Source organism: Pristiophorus japonicus, chromosome 1 (genome assembly GCF_044704955.1).
Source record: "Pristiophorus japonicus isolate sPriJap1 chromosome 1, sPriJap1.hap1, whole genome shotgun sequence".
In the NCBI taxonomy this organism is placed as follows: Eukaryota; Metazoa; Chordata; class Chondrichthyes; family Pristiophoridae; genus Pristiophorus; species Pristiophorus japonicus.
In genome coordinates, this window is record NC_091977.1 from 102,587,480 (window position 1) to 102,611,850 (window position 24,371).

A 24,371-nucleotide genomic window follows, 5' to 3' on the forward strand; every position below is an offset into this window, starting at 1 on the left:
TACCCCCTATATTCAAGTCTAGATCATTGATGTATACCACAAAAAGCAAGGGGCCTAGGTACTTAGCTGAGGAGGCATGAACTTGCCTAGGAGGGGACAGGAACTTGGGCTGTGGGGGGGGGGGGGCATGAACTTCGGCTGGGGGGCAGTCAGGAATTTGGGCAGAGATGGGGCAGGAACTTGGGCTGGGATGAGTTAGCTCTATCCTGTCTGGATTCGGAAGTCAGAATGGCTCGAATTATACTTTGCAAAGTCACTCAGAACTTGGGCTGGACAGTTCTAATCGCACATTCCAGAGAAACTGCTGGGTGTGTCTTAACTTCCAAGGGGACCAATCAGCAATCAGGCCATGTGATCACAGAGAGCCAATCAGAGCATTTTGCTAGTGCAAATAAGCACGTCCTTTCACCAAAGGCCAGCCCAGGTTGCTGGAGTCAATATTCATCCCCATCACCAGCAGATAACTGAAAGGTTGCAAGTTCAAATCCCTCTATGGCAAGTTGTGAAACGGAATTTGATAAATCTGTGAATTTGTGAGCCTGCACCAGAAAAATTACTGAAAAAGCTTTCAGATTTACATAAAACCTCAATTGGTTCACTAATGTCACTGCGCTGCTGTGTAAATAGAACTAATACTAGTTTAATACATTCTTCAGTGAACTATAAATGTGGCATTAGTAATTTTTTTTCGTCTCTTATAAAACAGCAATTTTATAAAGCAGAGTAACGGCCAGTGCTGGAAACGGGCATTACAAATATAATCTGACCTAAAAACCATCCATAAGAACCATTATCCGTGAAAGCAGTGCTAAGCGATTCATTGTGCACATTTTCAGCTTGGCTGTTGGTATTTGTAGTGTTTGTAAAAGAATTATGAATTGCACTCTCGAGACTCAATGAAATTGGCGGCTTATTCTAAGTAAAGAAATAAACAGCAATGAAATATAAGGGGCGGGGTTTTGTTGCGTGCTCCCTGATTGGAGCCGGCAGCTGTCAATCAGGGCTCGGCGGGAACTCGAGCGCGGCTCCGGGTACCGGCCGACCGGCAGTTAGCAGCTAACCGCTTCGCAGGTCAGTAATATTTACCAATTCTACAGCCCAATATCCAACACTGTCGAGTATATTCATTCAAATAAATTAAAACTGTGGCCGCTGAAATTACAAATAAACGTTGCCGAGTCAGGCCCGTGGTGTTTTCAGCGGCTACTTCACCTAACTCGATTCTTACACTTTGATTCTTTCGAAAAGATATAAAATGTATAGAATTTAATTGTGGGCAATTAAAGGTTATTCTTACCTAGCCACTTCAGTGCAAAATAACAATCCCGCTCAGAGGGTGCGGAGTAGTCTTAACACATTTAACAAACCTAACTAATGACAAAGTGGAGATATGTTTTGACAACCAGCGGAGAGGGACATACGACTTGTCCAAATTCGCTACTTCCAAGTTTTATCTACAAACTTGTTAGCGAACGTACGGAAGACAGAAAAAGGGCAACTGGCCCGTCAAGCCTGTCCCACAATCGCACAGGAGAGGCGAAAAACACCAAACGCTGGGCCAATTTACAGAAGTGGACTCTGGGAAATGTATTGATCAAACGTGTTCTGGGAGACCACAGTGATGGGGAGACGCATCCCCCTCTACACTATCTACTTTCTAGGTGCAGTGTCGTCCAACTCCCTTTTGAATGTTTGCAGCAAATCATTGCGTCAAATGGAAACGTGTTCCATAAGTCGACATCTGTGAAATCAAATACCAGCCGACATTTAACCTAGTTCTATGCTTGTGTAACCTATAATCGTGTCCCATAGACCTCCCTAACCTATCTAACTCAAATAGCCTGTCTACATGGGCCAAATTATATCCTTTCATTATTGTAAAGACCTCAATTAAATCTCTTTGAACACTATTCTTTAGGAGTGTATTGGTGTCCTGAGAGACATCAGTATCATGCAGCTGCTATTCCTGGGTGGCTTGGTCCTCATCATTTTCCCCCTGTATCCTCTGTTACTGTGATGGATCTGCAGGAGAGGAGGGGCCACCGCATAACTAAAACCGCCTATTTCCATCTCCGAAATATTGCCCGTCTCCGCCTCTACCTCAGCTCATCTCCTGAAACCCTCATCCATGCCTTTGTTACCTCTAGACTTGACTACCCCCCCAACGCACTATTGGCTGGCCTGCCACGTTCGACCCTACATAAACTTGAAGTCATCCAAAACTCAGTAGCCCATGTCCTAACTTGCACCAATTCCCATTCACCCATCACCCCTGTGCTCGCTGACCTACATTGACTCCCGGTTAAGCAATGCCTCGATTTCAAAATTCTCATCCTGGTTTATAAATCCCTCCATGGCCTAGCCCCTCCCTATCTCTGTAATCTCCCTCAGCCTCACAAACCCGCCCAAGATATCTGCGCTCCTCAAATTCTTCCCTCTTGAACATCACTGATTATAATCGCTCAACCATTGGTGACCGTGCCTTCAGCTGCCTTAGCCCTAAGCTCTGGAACTCCCTCCCTAAACCTCTCTGCCTCTCTACTTCTTTCCTCCTTTAAGCCGCTCCTTAAAACCTACCTCTTTGACCGAGCTTTTAGTCATCTGCCATATGTGGCTCAGTGTCAAATTTTTATATTATAACATTCCTGTGCAGCGCCTTGGGATGTTTTACTACGTTAAAGGCACTATATAAATACTTGTTGGCAGAAGCCAAGGTTGGATGCACATCACCCTCTTGGGGTTAGGAAGATAACAATAGGGGTTGGCGGTTCTAGCTCTGTGGTGCTTCACACGGTTGTCAGACCAACAGTGCAGGCGTTCAGTCACCATCCTGGTGCTAGCAAGGTGCCGCTGACCTCATCATTTCCCACGGCAAGAACCGTGCCTATAAGCTGTGTGGCCTTCTCGAAGTGGGTGAGCTACTAAGATTGGGGAGCTCACTCCCGTGGCCTGCCTGTGGCATGTAATGTGCGGTAATTTGTCCTGCAAGATTGATTGAATAAAGGTAAGGCTATCAATTGAGTGTGTGCCAATTGGCATGGAAGAGGTGAAGTAAGAGATGTGGGGGCACAAGGCTGTTAAAGTGGTGAAAAGGGTTTTAGTGTTGTGCATGTAAGTAATTGCTGTGAGGCTAGCTGCTCGGGGTGCACCCCTTAACCAGAAAGTATTGTGAAGGGTTAGTTGCTTTTAGAGGATGAAGTGTGTTGGTGCCCAGAATGGGTAAGGAAGAAACAGGAGGAGGTGTGCAGTGTGTTGCAGCGCCTGCCCTGCTGAGGATGTGGAATGTCTTGTGGCACTGTTTGGCAGTCTTGGGATTGAGGGAGCTGCCAGTCAGTGTCAGTGCCACCTCCTTTCTAGTGACATGACTGATAATTTTGGGTAACTTGTTGGCATTCACACCCAGGACCGGGAGTCTGTTCATCCTGCCTTTAGTGCCTTCAAGAACAGCTTGGAAGACAATGAGTGAAGTTGCGCGTTCTTTGTCTCTGGCTTGGTTCATGTCCTGCCATCCTCTGAGCACAGATAGTGCTTGAATGTTCATGATTCGATTCAAGTATTATCAAAATATTGCTGAGACATACAATGAAGTTAATAGAGAATGAAGTTGCCAAGCATTGTTCCCTTCTTATCTGCTTGTCCTCCAGTTTGCTGCTAAAGAGCGCAAGCTGAATTGACTTTTGAAAAGTTGTACAGTAGTTTCCTGGTAGTTCAGCTGCTTACAATGGTATTACACCAATGCCTGCACCAATGGGTATTCAGATGAGCAGACCTGAGAATCTGGTGTATCAACCTCTAGAGACCACTGGCAGATGCAATATTCTTTTTTAAAGATGCAACAGTGGTGCATGTCGCATTGAGGAAATTTCAGGCCTTTGCATCATTTGCAGACTTGTGGACTATTCCCCTGACACCTTCATCCAGATGATTGATAAAGATGGTGAACCACAACATGGAGCTGAGTCCATGATCAGATCAGCCATGATCTTATTAAATGGCGGAACAGGCTCGAGGGGCCAGGTGGCCTACTACTCCTCCTATTTCTCATGTTCTTATCCCTCGCACCGATCCCTGGGGCACTCCACCAGTGACTGGTTCCCACATACAACCATTTGTCATTGTTTTCCTATAAAATTTCATCATTGTTACTGGTCTCACAATAAGGAAATGGCAAATAGGTTCTCAAACCATTTGCTAAGATAAATTTACAGATCTATTTGTTGCAGTATGAACTTTTTTGATATGTATTTTTGATCTGGTTTGTTTTACATTTGTAAAGCTACCTCTTATTTTGGGGAGGGAAGAACTGCAAAGATTTTCATTGAATTTCTGTCACAATGCTAATGGCGTGAAATCTTTACTATGGATAATTTTAATGAAAAAGTCTGTGGAGGTACAAAATTGGAAATCCGATTTTTTTCCTTCACGTCGCTAAATTATTGACAAAGAATTTCATTCCCCAGTCCCCCACCATCCAATTTGTTATTTGTGTCGCATTTGTACAAAATGAAAAGTTTGACCGTTTTCTGTGGTGGCGATGTTTGTTAAATCTGAACTATAACATTTACAATGTGAATAAAAAATATATTGTCAGAATGCAATCTTATAGTGAGAACTATGGAACTGTTAGAAGAAGGTGGGCTATGATATTAAAATCCTCTACCATGAGATGTTCGTGTTGTGAAATAGAACCCTTCTCATTTCATGACCCCATTTATCAGCAGACTCACAGATCAGTGTCATACAGCCAGATACAGAATGAAGCCCCCTCTGCTAATCCATAACTGCATTACCACTACACCAGTGTGACATTTTCCCCTCCATTTTTCACACCAACATTTGGTCTCTGAATGAGATGGCCAATTAGTGTTAAATTGGGGAGAGTTTTGTGCTGTAGACATATTCCCACTAACCTATATCAGATACAGAAGATGTTTATGTGATCAGTCTGGAATGGGTTTGAAGGTAGGCCCCAGAAGTGAAAGGACAGTATTTACCCCGCTGTGCCACCCAGTTCACAGACATGAAAAGGTTGATGAAGATAAATGTACCATAGACTTGCACTCTTTTTTTGATTGGGATATTTTAGAGTGCATTTCAACTACAGTTTTACTTTTGGTTTACATTAACACTACAAGTAGACGGCTGACTTTATTTGTACGACTGATGCAGAGCTTTGTGTATCAGGAATTTGGTCAGGCACCCCTACAATTCCTTGTTCATTAATGGATTGAAAATTGTGGGGTGTTGTGTGCCCAAATTCCCAATATGTACTCCTGGTGGGAAAAGCGGACTGCCTGATACTGGACTGAAGTGGAGTGGACCCCTTGGACAAGTGAGTCTCACTCTGCTTTGCTGTAGGGTTAGGTTGTCTTTTCACTCCAGATTCGCATCATAAATTTGGCATCAATGTGAAGTGGTGCGCTGAAGCTAAATTCGTAGTGTATTTACATCCTCACTGTATAAATTGATTCACATGTTTGGTAATGTAATTATTTTAATCCATTGTTCACTTGTGGGTTATGCTAAAAGACTTAAACAAAATACAGTGGAACCCTGAAATAAAAACAGGAAATGCTGGAAATACTCAACAGGTCAAGCAGCATCTGGAGAGAGAGAAACGTTTCAGGTTCAGCTGATCTTTCATCAGAACACTGGATTCTGTGCAGTGAACCCCTTAGACAAGTGAGTTTCTGAAAAGTCAACGACCTGAAACGTTAACTCTGTTTCTCTCTCCACAAATTCTACCTGACCTGTTGAGTATTTCCAGCATTTTATGTTTTTATGTTAAAAGATGTAATTGTGAGACCACAACCCTACCTTAAAAGGGGATTATTGACTAGGGAGTTTTTAGAATTGGCCAATTCTTGAAACAGATGGCTCTGAGCATTCCACTTCTGTGCTGCAATGTGCAGTGCAGCAGTACATATAGTATGTCACTTTTTTATTCAGTGTTTATTAAAACTAGGATTAAAAATAAATCTACTAGGCAACTTGATGACTTGATTTTTTGCCCTCCTTTGCTTAGGTTCTTGGGGAAAGTGTATACATGTTTACCTGCCTAAAGTGCATCATTGGTAATTAAAAAAAACCTGCTTTATTGTGGTTAATAGCTTACAGATCTCAGAAATGGTGTTTGAGATGGACTGTAACAAACACTGAGATTTTACTGTTGAAGTATTGGAATCACTCTGTTGCTGCATCCCTGCTTTTCCCCCTCCACATCTGAATTTTTTTTCACAGCATTTTGTTTTCGTTTTCAATTTTCTCCCCTCCTCCCTAAAGGTTGTGACTCATACAGGAGTATGGTTCCAGGATTGCTGACAGACTCCAGTTCCAGTACCTCTCCCCAGATCCTACTCTTCATGTGTGAGGTCAGACAATGAATGTTTGCTGTTCAATCCCAGAATCCACAGAGGTCCACTTTCCAGCACGGCTCACTGCATAGTGATCAGCAGTGGGTGGACCTTAGTTGTTTGTTCTTGAACCCCCAGGGACACCGAGACCAATTATAGTGACCCCCTTCACTACATTCCACTGTTGTAGCTGAGATGAGCTAATTTGGCATAGATCAGAGATTGAATATGGATGAGTACCACACCATATAGCGTGTTTACTCACTGAGCTATGAGGAGAGCTTTGTTTTTTTTGTTTAAAAAAACAATTGCATTAAAAATATTCAGTGAATGTGAAGTGAATTTGACATCTTAAAGCAAACTAAGTCACCGTTGTACACCAAAGTGGGTAAGCAATGGAATTTTAATACTGCATGATGTTTTCCCCCTAAAATGTAGCCCTCCCACATTCCAAGAGTGCTTCATCGTGGTGCAACACAATATTGAAATACAGGTCTGTGCTGGAGTCCTCAGTGTGAGCTTCTGATCTCCACTGCCTAGTCTGGGAAGTTGCTAAGTGGAGGCTTGGTATTTCCTCACGGTGTGGCGGGGGAAGAAAAGGAACTCACTTAGTCAATCATTCTGGACCACTTGCATGCACTCCCAAGTGAATGGCTGTAATGTGCTGGTTGGAGAAACCTTAGAGCAGGTCTGTAGCCAACCACTAGGAAGTATTCCATTGTTGCCACTTATTTTGTTGCACTTTTTGGACTAAAATTTATGTAATGTCTATCGTGCAGGAATATTTGGATGTTTTCAGTCATTTTATTAAAATTAAATTATTGAAAAATGACCATTTGGTGGGATGGGAACTAATAAGAAAAAATGAAATAAAACCGTTTGCTACAAAGTAGATTGATTCCAACATAGTACATACCCATGGGCCAAGTCCCTGCTGTGCTTGCAAGTATCTAAGAGGAAATCGTTAAAAAAAGAAAGCTCAATATATTTACTGATTCGTGTCTTTTAATTCATTGTTTAATTCTGATAATAGTAAACTGTTAAATAGAATAAAGCAGATCTGTTCGTTAGAAAAGCAGCTTAAGATTGGCTAATGCTCGAGATGAAACTTTTCCAATTCACTGCAGTATTTCCGAAAGTTGTAATTTTTATCCTTTTCTCCAGCTGAGAGGGCATGTGTTACAGACATCTCCATGGTAACTGTTAAAGTGTGACAGTGTCTCATAGTTAAAATTTCCTCACAAAAGTAGGATTGAAAATGTTTACCGCTGAATAAATGTGTCTGGACTATGGATTGTTCTGCACTTTCAATCTTTTCCCTCCCTTTTTATCATACAAGTTTCTCTCCTCCCCTCTTTTCCTGTAGTTGCTGATTTGGGCTGGGATATGGATCCGTGGATGTCACTTGTCTTCTAATACCTCACTGAAATGGCCTTACTTCATGTGTGAACCTAGACTGTGATTGTCAATAAGTTATTTGGCCATGAGGGATATCATAAATTCAACCTAATTCCAGTAAGAGTTATTGGAAGAAATCTGGAACACAATCCTGGCCCTTTTCCCCTCACTCCACACTTCCTCCCCCCCCACCCCTCCAACACACCCTGAAATCCTGTATTAGCATCCCTATTGCCCAAGGTTAGATGAGCTAACTCAGGACACACTGGGAGCTAAACCTTGGACTTTCCCATATCTCACTATTGGATACAGGTTGGACCTCTCTTGTCCGGAAACATCCATGGTTCAGCATTAGTTGGGCCTGAGGGAGAAGAGGGTTTATATATATTTTTATTAAGTTTTGAGTGGCTGGAGCGGCTGTCAGTCAGTGAGTGTGTTCGGCGATTGGCTGGAGTGGCTGTCAGTCAGTGAGTGTGTGCGCGGGTGCTGAGGGAGCCGCTCACAGGCTACCAGCATGCGCGCACACACAGGAGCCCGGGCGCTGTCGACGGGTAAGCGGACCTCCCATGGTTCGGAAAATTCTCTGTTCTGGCACCGGTCAGGTCCCGAGGGTGCCGGACCAGAAAGGTCCAACCTGTATTATTAATCCCCTTGCTGTGAGTACCCAGAAAAGCTTAAAATGTATTTTGAGGTAAGACTAAACTTCTTCGTTTCTCTCAATGTCTTAACATAGTGAAGATTTTTTTTTAGTAGATGTTTTGTGAATGACGTGTATGCTGTTAATTCTGGTGTCCACTTGTAATCTTGGTTTAAAGTAGACTAGTTTCTTTTTGTTTCCAAATTACCCTCATTAGATTTTTGTTGTCCATTATTTTTATTCAAGTTACTTGTTATATTGTGGTCACTGATGTTGATGATGCTTCCTTTGGAAATAGATGTACGTTGATTTTGTTGGAACCTATATTAAACTAAATGGAGGAGTTTTAAATGGAATTCAAGATAGTGAATGTTTTTTTTTCAATTCTTGGAAGGGTGGTTACTGGCAAGGCTGGCATTTATTGCCTATCTCTAGTTGCTATTGAGAAGGTGATGGTGATCCACCTTCTTGAACTGCTGCAGTCCATGTGGAGAAAGTCCTCCCACCGTGCTGTTGGGTAAGGAGTTACAAGATTTTGACCCAGCGACAATCAGGATGGTGTGTGACTTGGAGGGGAACCTGGAGATGATGGTGTTCCTATGCACCTTCTGCTCTTTTCCTTCTAGAGGAAGGGATCCAAAAGTGGGAGTGTTGTCGAAGAAGCCTTAGGGCATTGCTGCAATGCATCCTGTAGATAATGTACACCGCAGCCGTGGTGCGCTGGTGATGGAGGGAGTGGCTATTTAGGCTAGCGGATGAGGTGCTGATCAAGCAGATCGCTTTGTCCTGGATGGTGTTGAGATTCTTGAATGTTGTTGCAGCTGTATCTAACCAGGCAAGTGGAGAGTATTCCATCACATTTCTGAGTTTTGACCTGTAATTGTTAGAGAGGCTTTAGGAGTCAGGAGGTGGGCCACTTGTTGCAGAATACTCAGCCTCTGACCTGATCTTGTAGCCACAGCATTTATGTGGCTTGTCCAGTTGAGTGTCTGGTCATTGGTGGCCCCCTGGAATTTGATGATGGGGTAGTCGGGAATGGTAATGCCATGAATTGTTGAAGGGAGATGGTTAGGCTCTCTCTTATTGGAGAAGGTTATTGCCTGGTACTTGTGTGATGCAAATCCCACTTGCCATTTATCAGCCCGAGCCTGGATGTTGTCCAGGTCTTGCTGCACGCAGGCAAGGACTGGTTCACTTCTAATGTATTACGAATGGCGCAGAACACTTGCAATCACCACTGAATATCAGAATGTTAATGAATTCTTCAGTGCACAGTCATAAATTTAGTATACGAGGGACTGCCTAATACTAATACTAAACATTACTAAGCAGACATGGAAACAATTTTTGACCTCTAATTATGCAGAATTGTTAAGTGGCAGGAAAGAGGCACATTTTACAAGGAGCATGTAAAATCTTACCAATGTATCGTTATGTTTAGATATTTTCATTTAAAAAGCCTTTTTATTACATCTGATTTAGCCGGGGAAATCATGTTGTATTTTGAAGAGGAAATTTTGAATTAAATAGAATAAAAATTACTAATTAATTAAAACCAAAATGTTGGGCTGCTTGACTTGAAGCATTATAATGCTCCCTTTCACCTGTGGGATGGATTAAAATCCAGCTATGTTAGTGTTGTCACTAGATTTTTAATGAAGAATAAGGATGAGCATGTGAAATCTTTACGCAATGGAATTTTGACAGAAATTTTATATTATGCTTACTTAAATTGTGGGAAAACACTCAGCAGTACAATTATAGATCCTTTTCCTTCAAAATTCTAGTTGTACCGGGAAAGCGTGTTTTGTGTTCGTACCAATGATTACAGGTCTAACATTGGTACTGATAGTGATATGCACAATTTGAGATGAATTGAGAGGATCACACAAAAATTATATTGGTATGGCATTAAAGTGTGTTGTCTTAAGTGATTTTTATATCCACTTTTCAGTATTTTGATCATAGGCAGTCCCTCGGAATCGAGGAAGACTTGCTTCCACTCCAAAAATGAGTCCTTAGATGGCTGAACAGTCCAATACGAGAACCACAGTCCCTGTCACAGGTGGGACAGATAGTTGTTGAGGGAAAGGGTGGGTGGGACAGATTTGCCGCACGCTCTTTCCGCTGCCTGCGCTTGATTTCTGCATGCTCTCGGCAATGAGACTCGAGGTGCTCAGCGCCCTCCCGGCTGCACTTCCTCCACTTAGGGCGGTCTTTGGCCAGGGACTCCCAGGTGCCAGTGGGAATGTTGCACTTTATCAGGGAGGCTTTGAGGGTTGTCCTTGTAATGTTTCCTCTGCCCACCTTTAGCTCGTTTGCCGTGAAAGAGTTCTGAGTAGAGCGCTTGCTTTGGGAGTTTCATGTCTGGCATGCGAACAGTGTGGCCTGCCCAGCGGAGCTGATCAAGTGTGGTCAGTGCTTCAATGCTGGGGATGTTGGCCTGGTCGAGGACCCTAACGTTGGTGCATCTGTTCTCTCAGGGGATTTGTAGGATCTTGTGGAGACATCATTGGTGGTATTTCTCCAGGGACTTGAGGTATCTACTGTACATGGTCCATGTCTCTGAGCCATAAAGGAGGATGGGTATTACTACAGCCCTGTAGACCATGAGCTTGGTGGCAGATTTGAGGGCCTGGTCTTCGAACGCTCTTTTCCTCAGGCGGCCGAAGGCTGTACTGGCGCACTGGAGGCATTGTTGAATCTCGTCGTCGATGTCTGCTCTTGTTGATAGGAGGCTCCCGAGGTATTGGGAAATGGTCCACGTTGTCCAGGGCTACACCGTGGATCTTGATGACTGGGGGCAGTGCTGTGCGGCGAGGTCAAGCTGGTGGAGGACCTTTGACATACGGATGTTTACCGTAAGGCCCATGCTTTTGTATGCCTCGGTAAATACGTTGATTATGACTTGGAGTTCAGCCTCTGTATGTGCGCAGACGCAGGCATCGTCCGTGTACTGTAGCTCAACGACAGAGGTTGGGGTGGTTTTGGATCTGGCCTAGAGACGACGAAGGTTGAACAGCTTCCCACTGGTTCTGTAGGTTAGTTCCACTCCAGCGAGGAGCTTGTTGACTGTGAGGTGGAGCATGGCAGCGAGGAAGATTGAGAAGAGGGTTGGGGCGATAACGCAGCCCTGTTTGACCCCGGTCCGGACGTGGATAGGGTCTGCAATGGATCCGTTGGTAAGGATCACGGCCTGCATGTCGTCGTGGAGCAGGCGGAGGATGATGACGAACCTTTGGGGGCATCTGAAATGGAGGAAGACGCTCCATAGACCCTTGCGGTTGACAATGTCAAAGGCCTTTGTAAGGTCGAAGAAGGCCGTGTATAAGGGCTGGTGCTGTTCCCTGCATTTTCCCTGCAGCTGTCGCACTGCAAAAATAATGCCCGTTGTGCCCCGTAGGGGACGAAATCCGCACTGTGACTCCGGGAGGAGCTCCTCGGCCACAGGGAGAAGACGGTTGAGGAGGACTCTAGCGACGACTTTCTCTGGCTGATAACTGGGAGATTCCTCTGTAGTTGCCGCAGTCGGATATGTCCCCTTTTTTAAAGATGGTCACGATCACTGCATCTCTGAGATCTCCCGGCATGCTCTCCTCCCTCCAGATGAGAGAGATGAGGTCATGTATTCGCGCCAACAGTGCCTCTCCGCCATACATCAATGATTTGGATGAAGGAATTCAGTGTAATATCTCCAAGTTTGCAGATGACACTAAACTGGGTGGCGGTGTGAGCTGTGAGGGGGAGGCTAAGAGGCTGCAGGGTGACTTGGACAGTTTAGGGGAGTGGGCAAATGCATGGCAGATGCAGTATAATGTGGATAAATGTGAGGTTATCCACTATGGGAGCAAAAACGCGAGGATAGAATATTATCTGAATGGCGGCAGATTAGGAAAAGGGGAGGTGCAACGAGACCTGGGTGTCATGGTTCATCAGTCTTTGAAAGTTGGCATACAGGTACATCAGGTGGTGAAGAAGGCAAATGGTATGTTGGCCTTCATAGCTAGGGGATTTGAGTATAGGAGCAGGGAGGTCTTACTGCAGTTGTACAGGGCCTTGGTGAGGCCTCACCTGGAATATTGTGTTCAGTTTTGGTCTCCTAATCTGAGGAAGAATGTTCTTGCTATTGAGGGAATGCAACAAAGGTTTACCAGACTGATTCCTGGGATGACAGGACTGACATATGAGGAGAGACTGGATCAACTGGGCCTTTATACATTGGAGTTTAGAAGGATGAGAGGGGATCTCATAGAAACATATAAGATTCTGATGGGACAGGACAGGTTAGATGCGGGTAGACTGTTCCCGATGTTGGGGAAGTCCAGAACCAGGGGACACAGTCTTAGAATAAGCGGTTGGCCATTTAGGACTGAGATGAGGAGAAACTTCTTCACTCAGAGAGTTGTTAACCTGCCGCAGAGAGTTATTGATGCCAGTTCATTGGATATATTCAAAAGGGAGTTAGATATGGCCCTTACGGCTGAGGGGATCAAGGGATATGGAGAGAAAGCAGGAAAGGAGTACTGAGGGAATGATCAGCCATGATCTTATTGAATGGTGGTGCAGGCTCGAAGGGCCAAATGGCCTACTCCTGCACCTATTTTCTATGTTTCTATGTTTCAGTGCCTCAGCGGGGATTCCATCCGCTCCCGTAGCCATTTTGTTCTTAAGCTGTCTTATGGCTTTTTCTACCTCGTGCAGTGCTTGGGTTTTACTGAGGTGGTGGCGGGTAGCATGCTGCGGGATGGAGTCGAGAACACTCGAGTCAAAGGCAGAGTCTTGATTGAGGAGATCTTTGAAGTGCTCATTTCAGCGGGCCCTGACTGCCTCGGTGTCCTTGGTGAGGGTTTCCCGTTCTTGGCCAGCAGTGGGGTGGGGCCTTGAGTATTTGGAGTGTAGGTGGCCTTGACGGCGATGAAGAATCCTCGCACATCATGGCTGTCGGCCAGCTGTTGTATCTTCTGTGCTTTCTCCACCCACCATCTGTTCTTTAGGTCCCAGGTTTTTTGTTGGACCTCAGTCTTAAGCCGTTTGTAATGCTGCCTTGCTGCTCCCGAGTTGGGTTGCTGTTTAAGGCTCAGAAATGCCCTGCGCTTGCAATCTATTAGCTCTTGGATCTCCTGGTCATTCTCATGAAACCAATCCTGGTGTTTCCTGGTTGAGTGACCGAGCGTCTCTTCGCAGGCACTGGTTATAGAAGCTTGGAGGGCAGACCAAGCGCTGTGGGCATTCTGCGTCTTGGGCTCATCAAGGCACGCCAGGTTAGCTGTGAGGCGCTGGCAGTATAGGGCTCTCTTAACTGGATCTTTAAGTGCCCTGGCATTGACTTTTTTGCGGCACTGCGTCTGTTTCCCCTTCCGCTTTGGGGCTATGTTGATGTCGATGGATCGGATTAGATGGTGGTCCATCCAGCAGTCATCAGCTCCTGTCGTGGCACAGGTGATGCGCACATCCTTGCGATCCCTGGCTCGGACAATGACCTAGTCGAGCAGGTGCCAGTGTTTGGAGCGAGGGTGTTGCCACGATACCTTGTATTTGTCCCTCTAGCGGAACAAGGTGTTGATGACAAATTCATGTTCTAGACATTTTGTCAGGAGTAGGGTACTGCTGAAGTTGGCTTTCCCTACCCCCGCCTCTGCCAATCACGCCTCCCCAGAGGACTGTGTCCTTGCCGACCCTGGTGTTGGAAGTTGCTGAGGAGGATCAGTTTGCCGTCCGCACGGACGCGGGACAGGGATTTTTCGAGGTTGGAGTAAAAACCTTCTTTTGTCTCATCCGTCGCATCGAGTGTTGGGACGTACGCACTGATGACTGTGGTGCACTGGTTCCGGGATAGGGTGAGTCGAAGTGTCATGATACGTTCGTTAGCCCCGCAGGGGGAGTCTTTCAGGCGGTTGACCAGCTCATTTTTGATAGTGAAGCCGACTCCATGGAGGCGGCGTTCTTCCTCTGGTTTCCATTTCCAGAAGAAGGTGTAACCTCCATCTTGTTCCTTGAGCTGGCCTTCCCCTGCACGCCTGGTCTCGCTTAGGGCAGCAATGTTGATATCAAAGCGTCCAAATTCCCGAGCAACTATGGTGGTGCGGCGTTCTGGCCTGTCGTTGTTGGAGTTGTCCATGAGGGTCCTGACGTTCCAGGTCCTGAACTTCATGTTAAAGGAGTGGAAGATGCCTGCGTGTGAGTTCTTTTAACGTGGGGTGGTCGTTGCACACCGGCTACCACATGGGCTTAGCTGAGCAAGGTCTTGGTCCAGTGGCAAGGGGGTCCAAGACGACTGGAGACCAGGCACTGCAGTATGGGCCTAGTTGCCTACGGCGAGATGTTGGCTGCAAGCTCTGCGCTGAGTACCGCCCTTGATGGTAGGTGGCCCGAGGCCTGGTTGGGGGCAGGCATTGGGAGGGTCAGTGGCCCACTGGAGTTCAGAGTGGAAGGTCAGGGTGGTCATAGCCATGGTACTCACCACGTGTTGGAGGAGGAGGAGAAGAGGCCAGGTCATTAATGGGGAAGGAGAGCTCCAGTCATCGCTGAAGGAGGAGGGGAGGCCAATCATCTTCATAGAAGAGGAGACCCAGTTGCTGTTGAGGAGGAGGTCACCAGTGGGGAAGGAGAGGTCCAGACGCCATCGTGGAGGAGAGGCCCATCTGCCGCCGCTGGAGCGAGCCCAGTCACTTTGTGACAACACTAACGTGTGCACTGACTGCAATTTGAATTTGGGCACTCTTAAACTAGTTTCTAGTGGGCACGATTTCACAGCATAGAACAATATATAATTTGGCACTAATTAGTGATTGATCAAATCACACGAGGTGTGTCCTGAGGTTGGTTTAAAGCACATTTTTGTTGCAGCATAAAAATAAGTTTATCCTGTGCTGTACTTGACCTGGCCCGTGCTATTCCTAACTTGGGAGTGCTTAATGCTGCCACTGGGATCCAAAAGTGGAAATGTGTTCCATTTCTCATAACATCCTTTAGCATTAGCACAAAATTCACCAAAAAATATATTAAAAGCGCAAAAGGCTAAATGCTTGTTGAATGCTCAATTAAACATTACAATGTCGATGAAAGATATGTCTAAAGTCATAATTCTATTTTTTCCTAAAATAATTTTTGGGTGTTACTTAAAATCCTGCTTCTATCTAATCTGTTGCTTTTGTCATTTAGGTGGGTTGAAGTTTCTAGTTTTACTCTGGTATTGTCTGTGCTAGAATCATAGGCCCAAAATTGTCTTGGACTTGATCTGTTTTTTTTAGAGCAACTTGATTTTTCTAGAGTATCTTAAAAATCCCCAATTTGCATATTCAATTTGTGCCAGTGTAAGTGAGTTAGTTAGGATTTTTTTGGTTTCGTTTAGTCTTCTTCAAAAGGGGGTGTTACCAGCCACCTACGCCAGTTTTGGCCATTTAAGCCACTTTGGACAGCTAATAGTTGCTCCAAACTAACTTAGGCCAGCGTATGTGGCCACTTGTAACCCTTGCGGAGAGTTAGGAAATCAGCGCAGGTAGCCAGAGATAGGGGCGGGAAGGGAAGCGCTGATGACCTTACAAAGCACAACAACATTCAAGAAGCATAAAAACCATCAAGAAGAAATAAAAAATAAAACTTAAATCCTATCTTCCTAACTCGGGCCCAGGAAGTCAGCGGGCCGGCCGGTGCGAGAGGCCACTCGGCCGGGGATAGGTGCGGGCGGGAGAGCACAGGGAACTGGCTGACTGCCAATGTTATTCGCTGCTGCGCATGTGCGAACGCTCCAATGCGCAGCGCTGCCGGTACTCTTTCACAGGCAGGGCCCTAGCTCCGCACCCCTGTCGGCACTCATTCATGTGCAGGGCTCTAGCTCTGCCTCCCCCAATGGAATCGCCACGCTGCGCCAAGCCCCGGGAGAGTCAACAGAGGGGCCAGAATCCGGGAACATCTTTTTGGTGCCGTTTTAAGCCGAGGAAGTCGGCGCATCTCACGTGAGTGCGCCGAAAACACGGGTGAGCCAAATTTGGGCCCATAGATTTACATTAAATTTTAAAAATCTGCCCCTGCATCTCTGCTGACACCTACATAAGCAGTTTTAAAGTGTTTTATATAAACACCAGTTTTTTTTACAATCTTTGTTTTCATTCTGTAGAAGGAAGGGTTTACTGTTTTGGAGCCTAGCGCTATTCAATGGCATTGTTTCAGATCATTGACATATCAGGAGTGTTTAAGCTTTTGCTTTGTAGGCTGCTCAATATATACTGTGGAACTTTGTGGACTATCTGTATAATTTATATCTCATAAATTTGCATGTATCACGGCTGTGCATATCAACATCTTGGTGCTCTGAATTAGGAATTATTTATCATGAAGTAACAGGACTTGTACTTTCAAGTCTATGAAATTTAAACAGGAGAAACCAGCGAGTAAGAAATAGAAGCACTAACATAAATACTTTACTGGAGTTTTGTGGTCCACATTACTAAGGATTTGGGGCTAGAAATTTCCCATATGCAGTAGTTTGTTCACCCTGGACTAGATAGTGTGACTTTTTTAAATAGGAGATTTTGCCTTGGATTGTGCTCTTTGTTAGTATTATTGTATCCTATAGAAATATATTTTTATATTTATACTAGACCTTGGAGGCCTGTTGACTGCTGCAAGTTGTTAACTGGTATTGCAGCTTGGATAGTTTGTTGCTGTGACCCAGTGAAATCTCAAAGCTACATTTATCCACTGGACAAGCTAAATAACAACTGGGGAGGCTGGATTCCTGCATGGGTAAAGTAAAAAAGACCAGAGACTTGACAGGCTGGGGGAAGGGTTTTACCAAGGTAGGAATAAGAAAAGGCTATTTTAGCCCTAGTGACCCAGGGGCCAGGTCCAATCAGATCTTTTTCTTCTCTCGGGCTATATAGCATATATAGTTCAATACCGTTCAATTGGTAATTGGTCAATTTTCATTACTGACTACAAAACTGAGATTGAAACTGTATGAACTGCTCAGGCAATGCTTGTGTGCTTTATGTCCTCATCTGCATCTTGATTTTGTTACAGTTTAGTACCACATTGTTATTTATCACTCTGTATAGGCTTGTGAAATGCCAGAAATCTAGAATTGTTTTCCTTTGAAACCTTTACTGTAATTTCTCCCTTCCCTCGCTGTGTCTCCATCAATGTCAACAAAGGTAACTATTTTAACAATGGCTGTCTCATATTTAAAAAAAATAATGTTTTGTGAATAAATCAAAGGCTCTGACATACGATAGACATGAAGGGTTAAAATGTTTGTGTCATATACATGTTTCAAAATTATGGTTGAATTGTTACTTTGTACAAAGCAGTATTTTATTGCTGTTGTAATGAAATGCTGGTGATGACAAATTCAGATGGTAAAAATTTGAGCCCCAGCTGGGCAACACATTTTAAAGTAATTTACTTATTAGAAGTCAGTTGCTGCTGTTTTGGCACAAAAGGTTCATTATATTTATACCTCTCTGATTTTCAAAAAACTGTTCAGAAGCCTCATTGAAAAAATATTAAAAATTCCCTTCATTCTTTTGCAGATTCCACAGTGTTAGCGGAAGAATCCTTTCCTTTTAAATGACCATTAAAAGTTGATTTTGAGTTTTGTGGCTTGTGGTATGGCCAAAGGAACTTCCATTCCAGATTCCAGCTTTGAATACTGGTTGAATAAGACTGTTGAGTGGGGCCAGACCACCACTTTTGAATCCCAGCAAGATGTCTGCCTACACCTGCCTAAATTACAAGAGTTCCTGAAGCAGATTTATGGAGCTATACAGCATATGGTAAGCAACTCACGGAAGGAAAGAATCATTGAAGCCATAGCCAGAGACAATCTGTTACACAGATTGGGACAAATAGTAAGTTAATAGTAGCAGAGAGACTGTTCCTATTTGTTTTGTTTTGTTGGATCTCAGTGCGGCCAGTTGGGAACCGGGCCATACTTAATGCTAACAGGAATGTATTTCCTGTAACTTTGATTTATTATGAAAGGGGGCTTTCTCTGGATTGGTAGAGATGTCACATGAGACTTCCTAGCCAATCAAGTAGCCTAATTTCCTGACTCTTTGAAATAAAAGGTTGTAAGGTTTTGAACTGGGTAATTAGTAGGTTTTTCCACTTGCAAGTTTGTACCTTGCCCTCGGATTGTAGTGTTGATTACGGACACTGACCTGGTGGCATCATAAACATTTCAAAGTGGATGCCTATAAATGCATCCAGAATTTATTACTTATGAGAATTGACTCTTCAAGACACATTGGTTTAAGAGAAACATTGTACTCTAAATACCATAGTAATGGGATCTTTGCGTTTTTGCATGTAATCTATGGAGAATTTTCATTTTAATTCATAGCTTTACACCCAAAACAGGCAGGCAAAAAACTTTTTTTTTTCTCTCTTCTCTCCGCTCCTTCTTTCCTCTTTCTTTCTCTCTAACTTTCTTTGTTTTTTCTCTCTCTCTCACTCCATCCGTCCGTTTCTATCCCTTGCTCTTTCTGTTGCATTCTTTCACTTGTCCTCATCCTCTTTCTATTGTCATTTGTCACAAATCCAATAAATCTTGTACATTGTGCTCGTGGCAGTGTGTTATGAAAGCTATTTCAAAGATTATTAAGGACGGTTTTTTAAAGATACAGATAATGGTCCTACAGGTTATAATAGTCGCTGCATGAACCAGTAGTGCTATATGTTTGTTTCTAATTTTGAATCTCTATGGATTACAAATGCAGTGCTTGTGTGGTTGACTCGGCTACTTCAGAGAACATTAAGAATCCATCACATAGAGTTGGATTGGGGTCACGTGTAGATCAGGCTAGGTAGGGTAGCATTTTTCTTTCCCTGAAGGACATTAGTGAACTCGCTTTCATGGTTATATTTTTCTGGTGCCAGCCCAGAAACTACTATATTCATTGAATTCAGTTGGAATTTGAGTTCACAACTGCAAGGTTGCTAGCCCAGTACCATAACCGCCATGCTGTTGTGCCGTTTTTTTTTTCTAACTGGTTTAGTTATCAGCACCTGTGCTGCATAACAGTTAATTACAATTGAATGCCACTTTTTGAAGAATAACGGTCCATGATTCAGTTAATGATTTCACAGTGTACCAGTGATACCTTTTAGATGGTATATTGGTTTCTGATGAACATCATCTTCCTTTAAGTTTTTTTGAATAGCCCACATCACAAGCTTGTGTATTTTTGATAACTTAGCATGTGAGTACTGAAAACGGGCTCCATTTCTCAACACATACATATCTTTACCATCGTAAAATATGAAAATGAATTTAGTGAAATCATGTAATAATAGAAGTAGCTAGCATAGTGTCACAGGATATTTGAAACTTCAATATACTACCACCAAGCTCATGGTTTACAGGGTTGCAGTAATACCTGCCCTCCTGTATGGATCAGAGACATGGACGATGTACAGAAGACACCTCAAGTCGCTGGAGATATATCACCAATGATGTCTCCGCAAGATCCTGCAAATCCCCTGGGAGGACAGGCGCACCAACATCAGTGTCCTCGCCCAGGCTAACATCCCCAGCATTGAAGCACTGACCACACTCGATCAGCTTCGCTGGGCAGGACACATAGTTCGCATGCCAGGCACGAGACTCCCTAAGTAATTGCTCTATGCGGAGCTCCTTCACGGCAAACGAGCCAAAGCTGGGCAGCGGAAACGTTACAAGGAAACCCTCAAAGCCTCCCTGGTGAAATGCGACATCACCACTGACACCTGGGAGTCCCTGGCCGAAGACCGCTCAAGGTGGAGAAAGTGCATCCGGAAGAGCGTTGAGCACTTCGAATCTCAACACCGCGAGCGTGAAGAGGTCAGGCGCAGGCAACGGAAGGCGCGTGTGATAAATCAGTCCCCCCCCCTTCCCCCGACGAATTTCTGTCCCACCTGTGACCGGGTCTGTGGCTCCCATATTGGACTGTTCAGCTACCAAAGAACTCACTTTAGGAGTGGAAGCAAGTCTTCCTTGATTCCGAGGGACTGCCTATGATGTGGAATACTGTGTTATGGAATTCTTCAAGATTGATTCCGGACTTGGGCTATTGTATGAAGTCACAAAGTTGAGGAGAATATGTGATAGTACCTAGCCAGTAGCATATGTCTTCAGTGCCAAGTGTATCTGGGGCAACTCCCAGTTGAAATTAATTGCTTCACTTGAGGACACGGGCTGCACCGCCCCTATTAGTGTCGTTATCAGATCGGCTTCAAGAGGCAGTGACCCAAAATGGCTGATGAACATGAAGCCTGAAACATTCGAGGAAGTTTCATAAACAATACTTTAAAAAAAATTACTACTAGCTGGCATCCCGTGCCATTATGGACAGTGAGTGGAGTCATTGGGATTTTGGCAGTGTGGGATTCTGGCATGCAGAGTGGTCAATGGTTGCCTGGTAGGAGAGGTCTGAGAGGCCTGGTGGTAAAAATAATGCTTGTGGAAAATTATAACAGTAGTAGCGGGGAACACAGAGTTAGCACGATACTGAAGGATGAGCTTAAGGATAGGAGCTGCCAGAACAGACCACAAGGAAAGCCCAAGGCTGCTGAGAAAAGAGTGGCGTGTGCAAGGAAAGTTGCTAAATGTATGTTAAGGGTGTAATAGGTAAATGTTGTTACGTTTAATATTTTTCTGAATTCTTGAATTGCGTTTGTTTATTATGCTATAAATATTTGTCAGGAAGGTGTATTGTCACAGGTACCTTTCACTATCTAGAAAGGGAGAAGTATTTTAAGCAGACTTTCCCCTTTCATAACTTTGGAATTTACTAAGTAGAGTTCTGTATCATAACAGTACCTCAAGAGGGTTCTAGTAACCTGACATCCTCAGACATAAAATCTGAACCTATAAGGGCTAGTTTTCCTCTTCACTGTGCGTGGTGAATGTTCACTTCCTAGCTGCAGTGAAAAGGGCGTAGAGACCCGTTATGGCAGACCATTGCCCCACTATACTACCCTGGAATTTCCTGTGCTTGCCTGAATGGATGTTACTGGGACTACGTCTGCAACAGCAACCTGCATTTATATAGCACCTTTAACAAAGTAAAAATGTCCCAAAGCGCTTCACAGGAGAGTCATTAGTCAAAAATTGACAAATGCTTGGTCAAAGAGATAGGTTTTAAGCAGCGTCTTAAAGAAGGAGAGAGAGAGACGGAGAGCTGTACAGAGGGAATTCTAAAGCTTTACTGCCCTGTTAGCTGAAGGCACAGCTGCCAATTGTGGGGCGAAGGGAGAGTCTAGAGTTGGACAAACATGGCATTCTTGGGGGGCTCTAGGGGCTGGGGACGGTTACAGAAGTAGGCAGGGCCGAGGACATAAAGGGATTTAAACATGAGGATGAGAATTTTAAAATCGAGGTAGGCGCAGTAGGTTAATAAAGTTGGAAGGTCCCATTCTTCCCATCTCACTTTTTGCTCTGTCTGTCCATGGAGTGCTTGAAACCTCTGTGGAACTGAAGATGTTCATTGGAAAAAAGTTAATTTTTCTTTCTTCTCCAACATGATCTTTATGTCTCAGAGCCACCTGGCAGCTGAAGGATAGCAGCAGCTCAGAAGACTGGTGGCTAGAAATGCTGCGCCTCTAAGACCTGCAGCTACGTTCTTGTTTCTTTCCTGGCGTATGACCCTGCCACGGGGCAGATGTGTGATGGGAGTGCACTTGGATTATGCTAATGACCTGGGCAGGAAGCCTGGATACACCGAGTCCTCCTCGGGTGCAGCGCATTTCAGGGATTGAACTTGTCTGGCACCTGTCAAAGTGGGGAGAGAAAATTGGCCAAATGGGCTCTGTTAGATGGTGGGGGGAAGGGGGAGGGGGTAGGGGGCAGTGTGGCTGGTAACTATCATACTGGTAAATATACATTTGTATCATGAAGTTCCAGATGTACTGGGAAGACTGTGCTAAATGTTGTCTTTACAGCTAGCACTACCTACTTAAGATGGTGAACAACTATTGCCCATGTAAGAAATATCATCTAATTGATTAGACTTTAGGTTGATGTCGGATTTAATTTCTCCATGGGCTGTTTCTCTCTACCAATCTCTGGGCCCTTTCCCTGTGCCAACATGATGTTTGACTGTGTGTGTGTGTGGATTGCCAAATGACATCCAGATGCTAGTGCCACATTTGCCATTTGATGGTGAACAGCTGTTTGAAAGGAGAAAGGAGGAAACCTTTAATTAAGTTTAAGGATAATTTGCAAGCTATGAAAACTTGTCCAGCAAGAAACAAACCCCCAACAAAGTTTTTGGAAGAACCAGTCCTTTTGAGCTAAGGTTTCTGTCTTAGTGGGCTTTAAACACCTCTTTTATTGCCCTTCCCTTTACAAGAAAATCACACCTTCTTGTCTTACAAAGCTAGGAGCCAGATCTTGCTTGTGCATCCCATGTCTCTAGACTATGATGCTCACTGGGGTTCAGTTTTCCTGATGGAAGTGATAACTGATGCTTACACTTTGACAGTTGTTTATTCTTTCACTTCAAAAGGGCATACCTCAACTCGAAGAACAATTGTGGGATGATTGTATTGCCATGGTTGCTGTTGTGCTTTTAAGAGCCTCTCCATACCACATATTGTTCCCAGCTGGATGGTCTGGATCCCTGCTGTCCGATCCTGTTGTTGGATGCTAGGATATGTGAGAGTAGCTTGTGATGTCTGGGCCTCACTACTTGTGGGGAAGTGCTTGGCTTCAGCTTTCCACTTCTCTGATGTTAGGAGTGAGATCAGGATTTTAGTATGTGTAGAAATGGCACAAACTCACATCCCACCCATAGCATACCGTATTGGTTCTCAAGTGTGCTGCACCTTTAGTGTTGAGCAATTTAAAATGCATCCAAATACTAAGCAGGTGTTTCCTGATCAGGATAGATGAAGGCTTTGCTCCTGCCCTCCGGAGAAGTGTGAACAATGCATTTGGGCATGGGGGGCTAACAGAGCAAGGGAATACACAATAAATGGGAGGATATTGAGAAGTGTAGAGGAACAGAGGGACCTTGGAGTGCATGTCCACAGATCCTTGAAGGTAGCAGGTCAGGTAGATAAGTCAGTTAAAAAGACATATGGAATACTTTACTTTATTAGCCGAGGCATGGAATATAAGAGCAGGGAGGTTATGCTTGAACTGTATAAAACACTAGTTAGGCTACAGTACTGCGTACAGTTCTGGTCACATTATAGGAAAGATGTGATTCCACTAGGGAGGGTACAGAGGAGATTTACGAGGATGTTGTCAAGACTGGACAATTTCAGCTATGAGGAAAGATTGGATAGGCTGGGGTTGTTTTCTTTGGAACAGAGGAGGTTGAGGGGTGATTTAATTGAGGTGTATAAATTTAAGAGTGGCCTAGATAGAATCGATAGGAAGGACTTATTTCCCTTAGCAGAGGTCAATAACCAGGAGGCATAGATTTAAAGTAATTGGTAGAAGGATTAGAGGGGAGTTGAGGATAACTTTTTTCACCCAGAGGGTGGTAAGGGTCTGGAACTCACTGCCTGAAAGGGTGGTAGAGACAGACACCCTCATCACGGATATAGACTTGAAGTGTTGTAACTTAGAGTTATGGGTTAAGAGCTAGAAAGTGGGGTTAGGCTTTATAGCTCGTTATAGGCCAGCATGGACATGATGGGCCGAATGGTCTCCTGTGCTGTAAATTTCTATGAGTCTATGATAAGTGTTCACACTTGTCCTGGACATCAGGAATCTGAACAAATTCCTCAAGAAAAAAATGTCACTATAGTCATCTTGCTTAAGCAGTTCATCAAGGGGAATGGCTAGTAGTCACTAATGTCAAGATGCCTTGTATAGCTACCAATAATTGTTGCAGTTAATGGGCTGGATTTTCGGGTTTTAGCGATTTCGCCTGTTTCCGGGTGCAAATCGCGTCCACATTTTTTTTTTATTGTCAGGTTAGCGTTAGCGCTAGAGCACGCAATTTTCGCCAAATGAAAGTTGCCGACGAGCGTTGGCGCTAACTCCGGCGTTG

General features: G+C 44.3%; 1 protein-coding gene across 4 annotated transcripts in view; it reads left to right on the plus strand.

Annotated features, from left to right (window-relative positions):
- The first annotated feature begins 408 nt into the window (after positions 1-408).
- Positions 409-24,371, plus strand: part of fancc (FA complementation group C) — a 330,390-nt gene continuing 306,427 nt past the window's right edge. For 2 of the 4 annotated variants that reach the window (XM_070881996.1, XM_070882020.1), the window contains exons 1-2: positions 1,007-1,071; positions 17,919-18,236. In XM_070881996.1, coding sequence (XP_070738097.1) covers positions 17,997-18,236 — 240 coding nt within the window. In that variant the 5' untranslated portion in view covers positions 1,007-1,071; positions 17,919-17,996. Of the gene's footprint in view, positions 496-1,006; positions 1,072-17,918; positions 18,237-24,371 lie in introns of those variants that run through there. The other 2 variants (XM_070882002.1, XM_070882011.1) reach the window with 2 other exon arrangements.